This window comes from Phyllobates terribilis, unplaced genomic scaffold, assembly GCF_046119375.1.
Source record: "Phyllobates terribilis strain yellow unplaced genomic scaffold, ASM4611937v1 Scaffold_2__4_contigs__length_985480577, whole genome shotgun sequence".
Classification (NCBI taxonomy): Eukaryota; Metazoa; Chordata; class Amphibia; order Anura; family Dendrobatidae; genus Phyllobates; species Phyllobates terribilis.
This window is the reverse complement of record NW_027362762.1, coordinates 25,215,024-25,227,805: the sequence shown is the minus strand read 5'-3', so window position 1 is coordinate 25,227,805 and position 12,782 is coordinate 25,215,024. Positions and strand designations below refer to the sequence as shown.

The 12,782-nt window shown below is 48.2% G+C and overlaps 1 protein-coding gene across 3 annotated transcripts in view; it reads right to left on the bottom strand.

Moving 5' to 3' along the window:
* Positions 1–12,782, bottom strand: part of LOC141190223 (transient receptor potential cation channel subfamily M member 2-like) — a 399,780-nt gene that overhangs the window by 365,275 nt on the left and 21,723 nt on the right. For 2 of the 3 annotated variants that reach the window (XM_073661205.1, XM_073661206.1), the window contains exons 2-6: positions 8,214–8,433; positions 7,866–7,948; positions 6,819–6,981; positions 6,475–6,655; positions 5,701–5,861 (exon numbers count right to left, since the gene is read on the bottom strand). The exons of the other annotated variant lie outside the window; for it this stretch is intronic. In XM_073661205.1, coding sequence (XP_073517306.1) covers positions 5,701–5,861; positions 6,475–6,655; positions 6,819–6,981; positions 7,866–7,948; positions 8,214–8,366 — 741 coding nt within the window. In that variant the 5' untranslated portion in view covers positions 8,367–8,433. The remainder of the gene's footprint in view (positions 1–5,700; positions 5,862–6,474; positions 6,656–6,818; positions 6,982–7,865; positions 7,949–8,213; positions 8,434–12,782) is intronic. 3 annotated transcript variants of the gene reach the window in all.

Here is a 12,782-nt window from a genome sequence, read left to right as displayed (position 1 = left end):
TACTGGGAGAGATCACAATTACTAGTGAGGAGTACAGGGGATAGTACTGGAAGAGATCACAATTACTAGTGAGGAGTACAGGGGATAGTACTGGGAGAGATCACAATTACTAGTGAGGAGTACAGGGGATAGTACTGGAAGAGATCACAATTACTAATGAGGAGTACAGGGGATAGTACTGGAAGAGATCACAATTACTAGTGAGGAGTACAGGGGATAGCACTGGAACAGATCACAATTACTAATGAGGAGAACAGGGGATAGTACTGGAGATCACAATTACTAGTGAGGAGTACAGGGGATAGTACTGGAGAAGACCACAATTACTAATGAGGAGTACAGGGGATAGTACTGGGAGAGATCACAATTACTAGTGAGGAGTACAGGGGATAGTACTGGGAGAGATCACAATTACTAGTGAGGAGTACAGGAGATAGTACTGGAGATCACAATTACTAGTAAGGAGTACAGCGGATAGTACTGGAAGAGATCACAATTACTAGAGAGGAGTACAGGGGAGAGTACTGGAGGATATCACAATTACTAGTGAGGAGTACAGGAGATGGTACTGGAGATCACAATTACTAGTGAGGAGTACAGGGGATAGTACTGGAGGAGACTACAATTACTAGTGAGGAGTACAGGTGATAGTACTGGAGAAGATCACAATTACTAGTGAGGAGTACAGGGGATAGTACTGGAGGAGACTACAATTACTAGTGAGGAGTACAGGGGATAGTACTGGAGGAGACTACAATTACTAGTGAGGAGTACAGGGGATAGTACTGGAGGAGACTACAATTACTAGTGAGGAGTACAGGGGATAGTACTGGAGGAGACTACAATTACTAGTGAGGAGTACAGGGGATAGTACTGGAGAAGATCACAATTACTAATGAGGAGTACAGGGGATAGTACTGGAGGAGACTACAATTACTAGTGAGGAGTACAGGGGATAGTACTGGAGGAGACTACAATTACTAGTGAGGAGTACAGGGGATAGTACTGGAGAAGATCACAATTACTAGTGAGGAGTACAGGGGATAGTACTGGAGAAGATCACAATTACTAGTGAGGAGTACAGGGGATAGTACTGGAGATCACAATTACTAATGAGGAGTACAGGGGATAGTACTGGAGATCACAATTACTAGTGAGGAGTACAGGGGATAGTACTGGAGAAGATCACAATTACTAATGAGGAGTACAGGGGATAGTACTGGAGAAGATCACAATTACTAGTGAGGAGTACAGGGGATAGTACTGGAGAAGATCACAATTACTAATGAGGAGTACAGGGGATAGTACTGGAGGAGACTACAATTACTAGTGAGGAGTACAGGGGATAGTACTGGAGAAGATCACAATTACTAGTGAGGAGTACAGGGGATAGTACTGGAGAAGATCACAATTACTCGTGAGGAGTACAGGGGATAGTACTGGAGGAGACTACAATTACTAGTGAGGAGTACAGGTGATAGTACTGGAGAAGACCACAATTACTAATGAGGAGTACAGGGGATAGTACTGGAAGAGATCACAATTACTAATGAGGAGTACAGGGGATAGTACTGGAAGACATAACAATTACTAGTGAGGAGTACAGGAGATAGTACTGGAAGACATCACAATTACTAGTGAGGAGTACAGGTGATAGTACTGGAGGAGACTACAATTACTAGTGAGGAGTACAGGGGATAGTACTGGAGGAGACTACAATTACTAGTGAGGAGTACAGGGGATAGTACTGGAGGAGACTATAATTACTAGTGAGGAGTACAGGGGATAGTACTGGAAGAGATCACAATTACTAGTGAGGAGTACAGGGGATAGTACTGGGAGAGATCACAATTACTAGTGAGGAGTACAGGGGATAGTACTGGGAGAGATCATAAATACTAGTGAGGAGTACAGGGGATAGTACTGGAGAAGACCACAATTACTAATGAGGAGTACAGGAGATAGTACTGGAGATCACAATTACTAGAGAGGAGTACAGGGGAGAGTACTGGAGGAGATCACAATTACTAGTGAGGAGTACAGGAGATGGTACTGGAGATCACAATTACTAGTGAGGAGTACAGGTGATAGTACTGGAGGAGACCACAATTACTTGTGAGGAGTACAGGGGATAGTACTGGAGGAGACTACAATTACTAGTGAGGAGTACAGGTGATAGTACTGGAGAAGATCACAATTACTAGTGAGGAGTACAGGGGATAGTACTGGAGGAGACTACAATTACTAGTGAGGAGTACAGGTGATAGTACTGGAGGAGACTACAATTACTAGTGAGGAGTACAGGGGATAGTACTGGAGGAGACTACAATTACTAGTGAGGAGTACAGGAGATAGTACTGGAGAAGATCACAATTACTAATGAGGAGTACAGGGGATAGTACTGGAGAAGATCACAATTACTAGTGAGGAGTACAGGGGATAGTACTGGAGATCACAATTACTAATGAGGAGTACAGGGGATAGTACTGGAGATCACAATTACTAATGAGGAGTATAGGGGATAGTACTGGGAGAGATCACAATTACTAGTGAGGAGTACAGGGGATAGCACTGGGAGAGATCACAATTACTAGTGAGGAGTACAGGGGATAGTACTGGAGATCACAATTACTAGTGAGGAGTACAGGGGATAGTACTGGAGAAGATCACAATTACTAATGAGGAGTACAGGGGATAGTACTGGAGAAGATCACAATTACTAGTGAGGAGTACAGGGGATAGTACTGGAGAAGATCACAATTACTAATGAGGAGTACAGGGGATAGTACTGGAGAAGATCACAATTATTAATGAGGAGTACAGGAGATAGTACTGGAGAAGATCACAATTACTAATGAGGAGTACAGGGGATAGTACTGGAGAAGATCACAATTATTAATGAGGAGTACAGGAGATAGTACTGGAGAAGATCACAATTACTAATGAGGAGTACAGGGGATAGTACTGGAGAAGATCACAATTACTAATGAGGAGTACAGGAGATAGTACTGGAGAAGACCACAATTACTAGTGAGGAGTACAGGGGATAGTACTGGAAGAGATCACAATTACTAGTGAGGAGTACAGGGGATAGTACTGGAAGAGATCACAATTACTAGTGAGGAGTACAGGGGATAGTACTGGAGAAGATCACAATTACTAATGAGGAGTACAGGAGATAGTACTGGGAGAGATCACAATTACTAGTGAGGAGTACAGGGGATAGTACTGGAGAAGATCACAATTACTAATGAGGAGTACAGGGGATAGTACTGGGAGAGATCACAATTACTCGTGAAGTTAGTGGAACAATTTACTTTTCAACATTGAATTTCCAACATAAAGAAAAGTTGCAGAAATCCCAGGATGGATCGAGGAGTCAATATCGGGATTCTCCAGTCCGGAGTCTGAGGCTCGTGCAGGAATCCCGGCATCTCCGGCCTCGGCTGCGGTCACTGAGGTATTTATCGGTCGTCTGAGGAAGGTTCTACTGCTGAACGTACAAATCCTCAGGATCCACTGCCGGCAGATGCTGTGTAATCACCGACCAATGATGTCCCCAATGTGCGCGATGGAGACAAATCTGGAGATGTTGCCAGCAGCTCCTGTGTAATCACCGTCCAATTACATCCCAGTCTCTGTGGAGCTCATCGGAGACATCATTGGTAGATGATTACACAGGAGCTGCCGGCAGCATCTCTGGACTTATCTTCATCAGGGACATCGAGGATGTCATTGGTCAGCAGCATCTCTGGAATTGTCTTCATCGAGGACATCATTGCTCGGTGATCACACAGGAGCTGCTGGCAGCGTCTCCAGACTTGTCTCCATTGAGCACATCGGGGACATCATTGCTCGGTGATCACACAGGAGCTGCCGGCAGCATCTCCGGACTTGTCTCCATCGAGCACACCGAGGACATCATTGCTCGGTGATCACACAGGAGCTGCTGGCAGCGTCTCCAGACTTGTCTCCATTGAGCACATCTGGGACATCATTGCTCGGTGATCACACAGGAGCTGCCGGCAGCGTCTCCAGACTTGTCTCCATTGAGCACATTTGGGACATCATTGGTCAGTGATTACACAGGAGCTGCCGGCAGCGTCTTCAGACTTGTCTCCATGGAGCACATCCAGGATGTCATTGGTCGGTGATCACAAAGGAGGTGCCGGCAGCATCTCCGGACTTGTCTCCATCGAGCACACCGAGGACATCATTGGTCAGTGATTACACGGGAGCTGTCAGCAGCATCTCCAGACTTGTCTCCATGGAGCACATCGGGGACGTCATTGGTCGGTGATCACACAGGAGTTGCCAGTAGCATTTCCGGACTAGTCTCTATCGGGCATACCAGAGACGTCATTGGTCGGTGATCACACAGGAGCTGCTGGCAGCGTCTCCAGACTTGTCTCCATGGAGCACATCGGGGACGTCATTGGTCGGTGATCACACAGGAGCTGCCAGTAGCATTTCCGGACTAGTCTCTATCGGGCATACCAGAGACGTCATTGGTCGGTGATCACACAGGAGCTGCTGGCAGCGTCTCCAGACTTGTCTCCATGGAGCACATCGGGGACGTCATTGGTCGGTGATCACACAGGAGCTGCCAGTAGCATTTCCGGACTAGTCTCTATCGGGCATACCAGAGACATCATTGGTCGGTGATCACACAGGAGCTGCTGGCAGCGTCTCCAGACTTGTCTCCATGGAGCACATCGGGGACATCATTGCTCGGTGATCACACAGGAGCTGCCGGCAGCATCTCCGGACTTGTCTCCATCGAGCACACCGAGGACATCATTGGTCAGTGATTACACGGGAGCTGTCATCAGCATCTCCAGACTTGTCTCCATGGAGCACATCGGGGACGTCATTGGTCGGTGATCACACAGGAGTTGCCAGTAGCATTTCCGGACTAGTCTCTATCGGGCATACCAGAGACGTCATTGGTCGGTGATCACACAGGAGCTGCTGGCAGCGTCTCCAGACTTGTCTCCATGGAGCACATCGGGGACATCATTGCTCGGTGATCACACAGGAGCTGCCGGCAGCATCTCCGGACTTGTCTCCATCGAGCACACCGAGGACATCATTGGTCAGTGATTACACGGGAGCTGTCATCAGCATCTCCAGACTTGTCTCCATGGAGCACATCGGGGACGTCATTGGTCGGTGATCACACAGGAGTTGCCAGTAGCATTTCCGGACTAGTCTCTATCGGGCATACCAGAGACGTCATTGGTCGGTGATCACACAGGAGCTGCTGGCAGCGTCTCCAGACTTGTCTCCATGGAGCACATCGGGGACGTCATTGGTCGGTGATCACACAGGAGCTGCCGGAAGCAGATCCTGATGATTTATACAATCAGCGGCAGAACCTTCCTCAGACGACCATTAATGACCTCAGTGATAGCAGCTGAGGATGGATGTGCTTAGATTTCTCCACGTGTCGATCACCCACGATCATAGATAAATTCAGAGATTTTGAAAGTTTTGTTTCCATTTTCTCATCATCTGCAGATCAGTAACGTCTCCATCTTGTCTTTTTCATCATTACACAACTTTTCCTACTTGCTGCAATATCAGTGTTGAGAAGTGCATTACTGGAAATTACAATTACTAGTGAATAGCGCAGGGTCACTACTGATCGGAGATCAATGTCACAGCCGTGGAGAGGGTCTCAATCATTAGGGGTCTCACCGCTTCACTTAGCAAGTATTTTCTGTTGTGAACAATACCCCAGGTGGCAATGCCAATGAGGACAATCTGTGAGCCTTGCTGGTCTCCACTGAAATCCCTTATGGCCTCCCCCACGTGCTTCATGACTCCAGCATGAGAACCTCCTGTGATGATCCACGCACCTAAATGGGAACACAAATATAGACATCTGCCAAGGTACATGAGAACAATCTGGACTGAGCCCAAGTTATCGAACCATTAAGTAGCAGAGAGTCAATGCCGTCCCAGCGGATATATCAAATTATTCAATATTAAATGGGAGATGTGGAGGCAGTAGACGAGAATCCTATAAGTAACAATGGGACAAAAGGAGAATTACAGCCCTGAGAATCATCACTGTGGACCATCACAGGTCTCAGATCCCACCAAGATACGTAGAAGTTAGATAGATAATCTAGGGCCATCAGTTTATAAAGTGACTGGCAATGTGGCCCCTACGGGGCCGTTACAGTAGGAGGAGCCCTAGTTGTCTCCTCCCCGTAGTGCGCGACTCCAATGAAGATAGCGAATCACACCATTAACAACCGAAGGGGAGGAATGGGCCTAATAGTCATAGAAATCCAGCAGAATTTCTTCTGATGGCAGAACACTCCCCGATATTTGGAACCCACGGGGGTCTATGTAATGACCCTCACTCCTCTGGTCCCAATCTAGACCAGCACCCCTCAACCTTAAGGCCAGGATCTCCAGGTTGGAGGGTTTAGCTCAATCTTTGGATCAGAGCCACTATCTCACCTGTACTCTGTGCAGCCTTCACCAGACCACGGCTGAATTCATTCTTCAGTCGGAGGCTAATGTTGAAGTTCTTTGCTCCTCCGGTCACCGATATGAGTAGACTGGGCATGCTGAGACCCCACTGCTGCGTCATCAGCTCAAACAAAACACTTGGCTTCGTCTCACATGAGGCGCGCACGTACTGTGAAAGTGAAGGATCCATCTTACAATCAATTGTAGAGTAGGATCAGGAGATATCTTACTGCTCACTAATATCTGGAATGTGGACACACGGAAACTAAAGCCAAAGCAGAAATAAAAGGCCTCCTGAAGGTCCAGAAGGATTGGATCCACCATGCACTCACTTTTGCCCAGGTTCTGTAGGTTCCTGTAAAAGTCATGTCCCCATGGGCATCACTAGGAAATTCTCTGACATGTCTCTGAGGGTCCCAGGAGATTTCAGCAGTCACCTCATTTGACAAACCCTGGCCGTGCTGATCTCGGGTGTGACCACATCCGCAGATGTCTCTGGGAGAGAAAATTATGGTGGATGATGAAAAGACTTTATCACGTCACCATCACCATCATCTCAATGACTTGTGTTTATAAGCGGCCCCATCACTGCCCCATCACTATGAGGGAGAGACTCGGCCAACGATGATCAGTTCTGGAATAGGTAGAAAGTTCTACGTCAAAGAGATTAGTGAAACATAGAACATTTTCTAAAGACTTATTCAATGGTAGATGTAATTTCTCACGTGACAGATGATCTCCCGGCAAGTACTAACAGAACTCTGCATGCCCGGCTATAAGGCTGTTAGTATGGGCCAGGAAACACATAGTTGGGTTGAGATTTGTGGCCATAATATGGACTAAAAAAATACAGGAAATATACAGTCGAGTGAAAAAAAAACAAAGTTGAATAAAGTTTTCAACCAGCAAAAATGTCCCTGATTACTCACTCCTCCCCCAAGGATCTGGGAATGAAAATGTCCCTGATTACTCACTCCTCCCCCAAGGATCTGGGAATGAAAATGTCCCTGATTACTCACTCCTCCCCCGAGGATCTGGGAATGAAAATGTCCCTGATTACTCACTCCTCCCCCGAGGATCTGGGAATGAAAATGTCCCTGATTACTCACTCCTCCCCCGAGGATCTGGGAATGAAAATGTCCCTGATTACTCACTCCTCCCCCGAGGATCTGGGAATGAAAATGTCCCTGATTACTCACTCCTCCCCCGAGGATCTGGGAATGAAAATGTCCCTCATTACTCACTCCTCCCCCGAGGATCTGGGAATGAAAATGTCCCTCATTACTCACTCCTCCCCCGAGGATCTGGGAATGAAAATGTCCCTGATTACTCACTCCTCCCCCGAGGATCTGGGAATGAAAATGTCCCTCATTACTCACTCCTCCCCCAATGATCTGGGAATGAAGGCCACACATTCCTTCTTCTTTATATTCTTTGACACCCATGAGTTCAGAACATCAACCTGCAAATAAAGGAAAGTCAAAAATTCACTCAAGCAGAAAGACAAAAAGAGAATGTTGGACCTAAAATGAATCTATGTTCTGAATGAAGAAGTTAATATAAGGTGAGGATATGTCTCAACAATCAGTCAGAAGCTACAAGAATCCATCATTGCTTGTGTCGTGGCTTCACCCTCTGGCACTCATGGAATGGAGGAAGATATGACTGAGAAGTGCCACAGCAGTTCATACTGGAACATATCATGGCTGCTGCATGAAATCCTTCACCTTGGGTCCATCCAGGAATTGCGGTGATGTCTTCTTCTTCTTCTTGGCATCAGCGGTGTCAGGACGATATGGAGAATGTAAGTTATTCCTCTGGTGAAGCTCTGGCCCATCCACCTGATCTGGGTGATTTACTTTACTCTTTGTGTTTCCCATGATGTCCAAGATCCATAGGATGACTTACGTGACGAGGAGAGAGCAGCGGGAGCAGGACACGGTCAGACTATAACAGAGCAGATGACATGTCGAAATGAGAAGCAAAACGGGAAGAGCAGGAATGGAGACAGGATGAGCAATAATAGCAATAGAGATAATAAGCATGTTGGCTCAGTGGTTAGCATTGTGGCTCAGTGGTTAGCACTTTGCAGCGCTGGGGTCCTGGGTTCAAATCCAACCAAGGACAACATCTGCAAGGAGTTTGTATGTTCTCCCCGTGTTTGTGTGGGTTTCCTCCGAGTTCTCCGGTTTCCTCCCACACTCCAAAGACTGATAGGGAATGTATATTGTGAGCCCCAATGGGGACAGCGATAATGTCTGTAAAGTCCTGTGGAATTAATGGCGCTATATGAGTAAAATAAATGAATAACAGATATTGCGCCAACATATTCCACAGAACGAAACGTTTCAGAGGAACATGTATGGACAATATCAGACATTACAGAGTAACACAAGTAAAGTACCACCACCAGCAATGTGTACAGAGACGAACAAAAGATGTCGTATCATAGGGTGACCAGAATCCACAAACTACATAAATACTGAAGAAATTATTGTGAGCGGCTCGCATAGGTGTGAGGCTGCGTCCCCACAATCAGGAGACAGCACCGGATTTTCACCAAAATGCTGCGTCCTAATGACGCAGTGAACCATGAGAATTTACCGCATCTAATGAAGGTCTATGGGTTCATCTGTGCAGCGGAGAGCAGTGTCTGCTGCAGATAACTGACACGCTGCCGCTCGTAAAGCAGCGCCGCAGGTGCGCCAGCACAGCGTCAGATAGAAGCACAGCGGGCGTGGGATTTCTATAAATAATAATAATGTAATGGAGAACGCAGCGCAGCTGAGCTGCTATTCCTGATCGTGGGCACGATCCCTAAGGGGTGTGGACTGGACGAAAGACACCAATTGCGTCATGTGTATTGTATTATGTGAATAGCGCCGGTGTCTTTTGTATATATTGTGTCACGTGAAGTGTAATGTTGGTAATGTATATTGTTAGTGGTTTACAGTGTAGGATAAGACATAGTTTAGGACATAGGGTAGATAGTGCAAGACAGTAGACTGTAGTTAGGTAGCGACCTTAGCGTAAGATTGAGTAAATGTTTGGGACTAGCCCATAGTTGGGGGAGCATAGTGTTAGGGCAAGTGACTGCTTCCTGTAGATAGTTAGATAGGGACAAGTTCACGTTGAAGTAAGAAGTGCCTGTGAGCAGAGAGAAGAGACAGAGTGGCCGTTCACAGAAAAGGGGTCCTTAGATAGGACGACATGTCACGTGAAACCCTGAGCTTGCTAAATGCTGAAGGTAATGGGCCTAAACAGGACGGAGTTAGTGGGATTAGTGGTGCCGAGCGGTAGATTCAGGGTGGCAGTAGCGGAGCCTTGCTGAACAGGACTGTAGCGACAAGCTAGGCTGTGACGAAGTAGGGCGAAACAGTGTGCTTCACCGGCCCTGGAGAAGACTACAGAGGAAGGATACTGTGTATGAAAACGCTTTCCACTGTGAAGGAAACGTCCGGAAGACTTTAAACTTGCTATACCTTGTACATAACCCGCACCAAACTACCATCAAATAAAAACTGTGTTATACGTAGAACGGGAGTCTCCTTTATTGACCTGCGAAACCTATGGTCAGCCAACACCACCAGCTACAGGACCTTCACGTGCATGGGCACAAGACCCTCACAGCACCAACACCCAGCCAGGACCTTCACTTTCACTCAACTGGGGCATGAAAGGTAGCGGCAAGTGCCTCGCCGGTGGCTACCGCCCCGAACCGCGCTACACTTGGCGTAGTCATCAGGATCGAGTCTTCCATCTGCGTGGACCGTGCAGTGCGAGGAAGACTCAAGTGACGGGCAAGATGGCAACCATTGAATGGTCTAAGATGGCACAGATGAAGGACTGCAAGATGGCAGTGAGGTGAGTGGTGAGCCGGAGAAAAAAGGCGCAAAGCGGAGTCCAAACCATAATCAGCCTACATACCGAGGTAAATCCCAGAACCAAAAGCGCCCACCCACAGCAGGGAGTGACAGTCTTTGTAGAGTGAGGTGGAAGTAGAAGATCCTCCCAGTAAGGTGTGGGCCAAGGAAATGGGCAGGGACATTCAAGAAATGGCATGGTGAGTTAGGGCGGACTCCACCCATTGAAAGGCAGTGCCACGACAGGCCTCAGGAAGTGGAAGAGACAACGCCATTCGTGGGTTTTAAGTCTACAAGAGAGCACCAGAAAACAAAAATGGAGTAACAACTTATGATGGCTCGATGTGAGTCGGCCAAGAAGAAGGGAAACTCAATTGGACCAGCTGATGGAGGTGGCAGACAAGAAAATGAGACCAGGCAACCTGCTGGAAAGGGTCGAGGCCGAGCCGGAGTCACAGATGGCAGCCTGTTTTGCAGCCCACAATAAGGCCAAGCGTCTGGAGACCCTGCAGGCCCACATGGCAGAGGCAAACCCTAATATTGGGTGTGCACTTCTTGCCACTCGGGTGAAGTGAATTGCGGGGGTGGTTCGGGTCAAAAAGGAAAGGGAGCAGTCAGTCAGGCCCAGCTGTACAGCCCCAATGGAGAAAGAGGTCGTGGTCAGCTGCCAGAGTTGATGGACCTTGTGAGGCAGGGGCTGATGGACAGCTCCATGGAGTGAATGATCGCTTCCACTTCTAGCGGAATGCTGGTGCTGAGTGAGAAGGGGTCATCCCGAGAGGTGTCAGTTCCTGTGGCCTGATATGAAATGCAGCGGGGTGGTGTGGCGGAGAAGGTCATCAGGGCCACTAGAGGAGAGCTAGAGGCCAAGACGAAGGAGAAAACTGAGTTGAAATTCAAGAGGACCATGTTGTGCTAGCTGCTTGCTGCTGTTTGAGCGATAGATCAAGGGCGCCAGTAGCGGAGCCTTGCTGAACAGGACTGTGGCGACAAGCTAGGCTGTGACAAAGTCGGATGAAACAGTTTGCTTCACCGGCCCTGGTGTAGACTGCAGTGGAAGGATACTGTGTGTTACGCTCGCGCCCGGACTGACTGGCGTGAGCGTGATTAGTGATCTCACTGTACCATGAACCGAGGAATGCCGGCCTGGAGGGGCGTAACTAAGTATCAACCCGGTCTGACCAAGGTCGCACGGCGGCTCAGTCGACTCCGTGAACCAGGGAGGAACCGAGCAGAGGGACCAGGTGCTACTCCAGGTCAGACCCCGGTCACAGCTGTTGACCCACACCGGGAAATGCAGGAACAGGCAGGTTAGACTGGCATGTAGACAGGTGGGTACTGGCAGGCACGACTGGTATGCAGACAGGTGGGCACTGGCAGGCACGGCTGACGTGCAGACAGGTGGGCACAGGCAGGCACGGCTGACATGCAGAGAGGCGGATACTGGCAGGTAGGAAAGTAGGCAGGATAGGGACCAGTACAAACTGGGATACAGGAATAGAGCCGCAGGTGGGTAGACAAGCAGAGCGAAGCAAAACCCGCAGATGCGGTGAACAAGCAAAGCAGAGCAAAACCCGCAGATGCGGTGAACAAGCAGAGCAATTAAAAACCCGCAGATGCGGTAGACAGGACAGGGCTCTGTTCACATGGAACAGACTGGAGAACACAAGAATATAGCAGGAACACAGGAGTTAGATACAGAGGCAGGGAAACAGAAAGAGCAAAACCAGATACACACAAAGTACTTGCAATGAAGTAGCGAGTGGACACAAAACTAAAAAACAGAAGTACAGAGACAACGAGTTGGAGTTAGGTGCAGGTTCAGATACTGCAGGAAAAGGGAAAGGTACAGACATAGAGACAAACAGGTAACGCACTAGGACACTGTTCAGACAGGATCTGAACCAGGAACAAGATACAGGAACAAGCCTGGGAACTCAGCCCCCAGGGTGGCGGAAACTGACTAAAGTCACAGGTACAGGTAACGGGCCTGGGTACTCAGCCCCCAGGGTGGCAGAAACAGACTAGATACAGGACAGGACCTGGCAACTAAGTTGCAAGGAACAAACAGATGAAAAGTGTTGCTCAGACCCCTCCTACTGGGTGGAGGGGGTTTAAGTATCCAGTGACTCACAGCAATAGCCTGGGGACACATTAGGACTGTGCACACAGTAGCTATAAGAAACAAGCAGAAAGCCGCACCGACGCCCTAAGCAGTCAGACAAGAGACACGGACACAGCAGAAACTGAAACAAAGAGTGCAGCATGGACTGACAGGTAAGATTGCGGTCTTGCATGATGGGAGGTGGTGCACCATGCAAGCACGCCGCCAGGGATGTTACACTGTGTATGAAAATGCCTTATACTCTGAAGGTAACTTCCATAAGACTTTACACCCGCTACCCCTTGTATCTAACCCGTACCAATTTACTG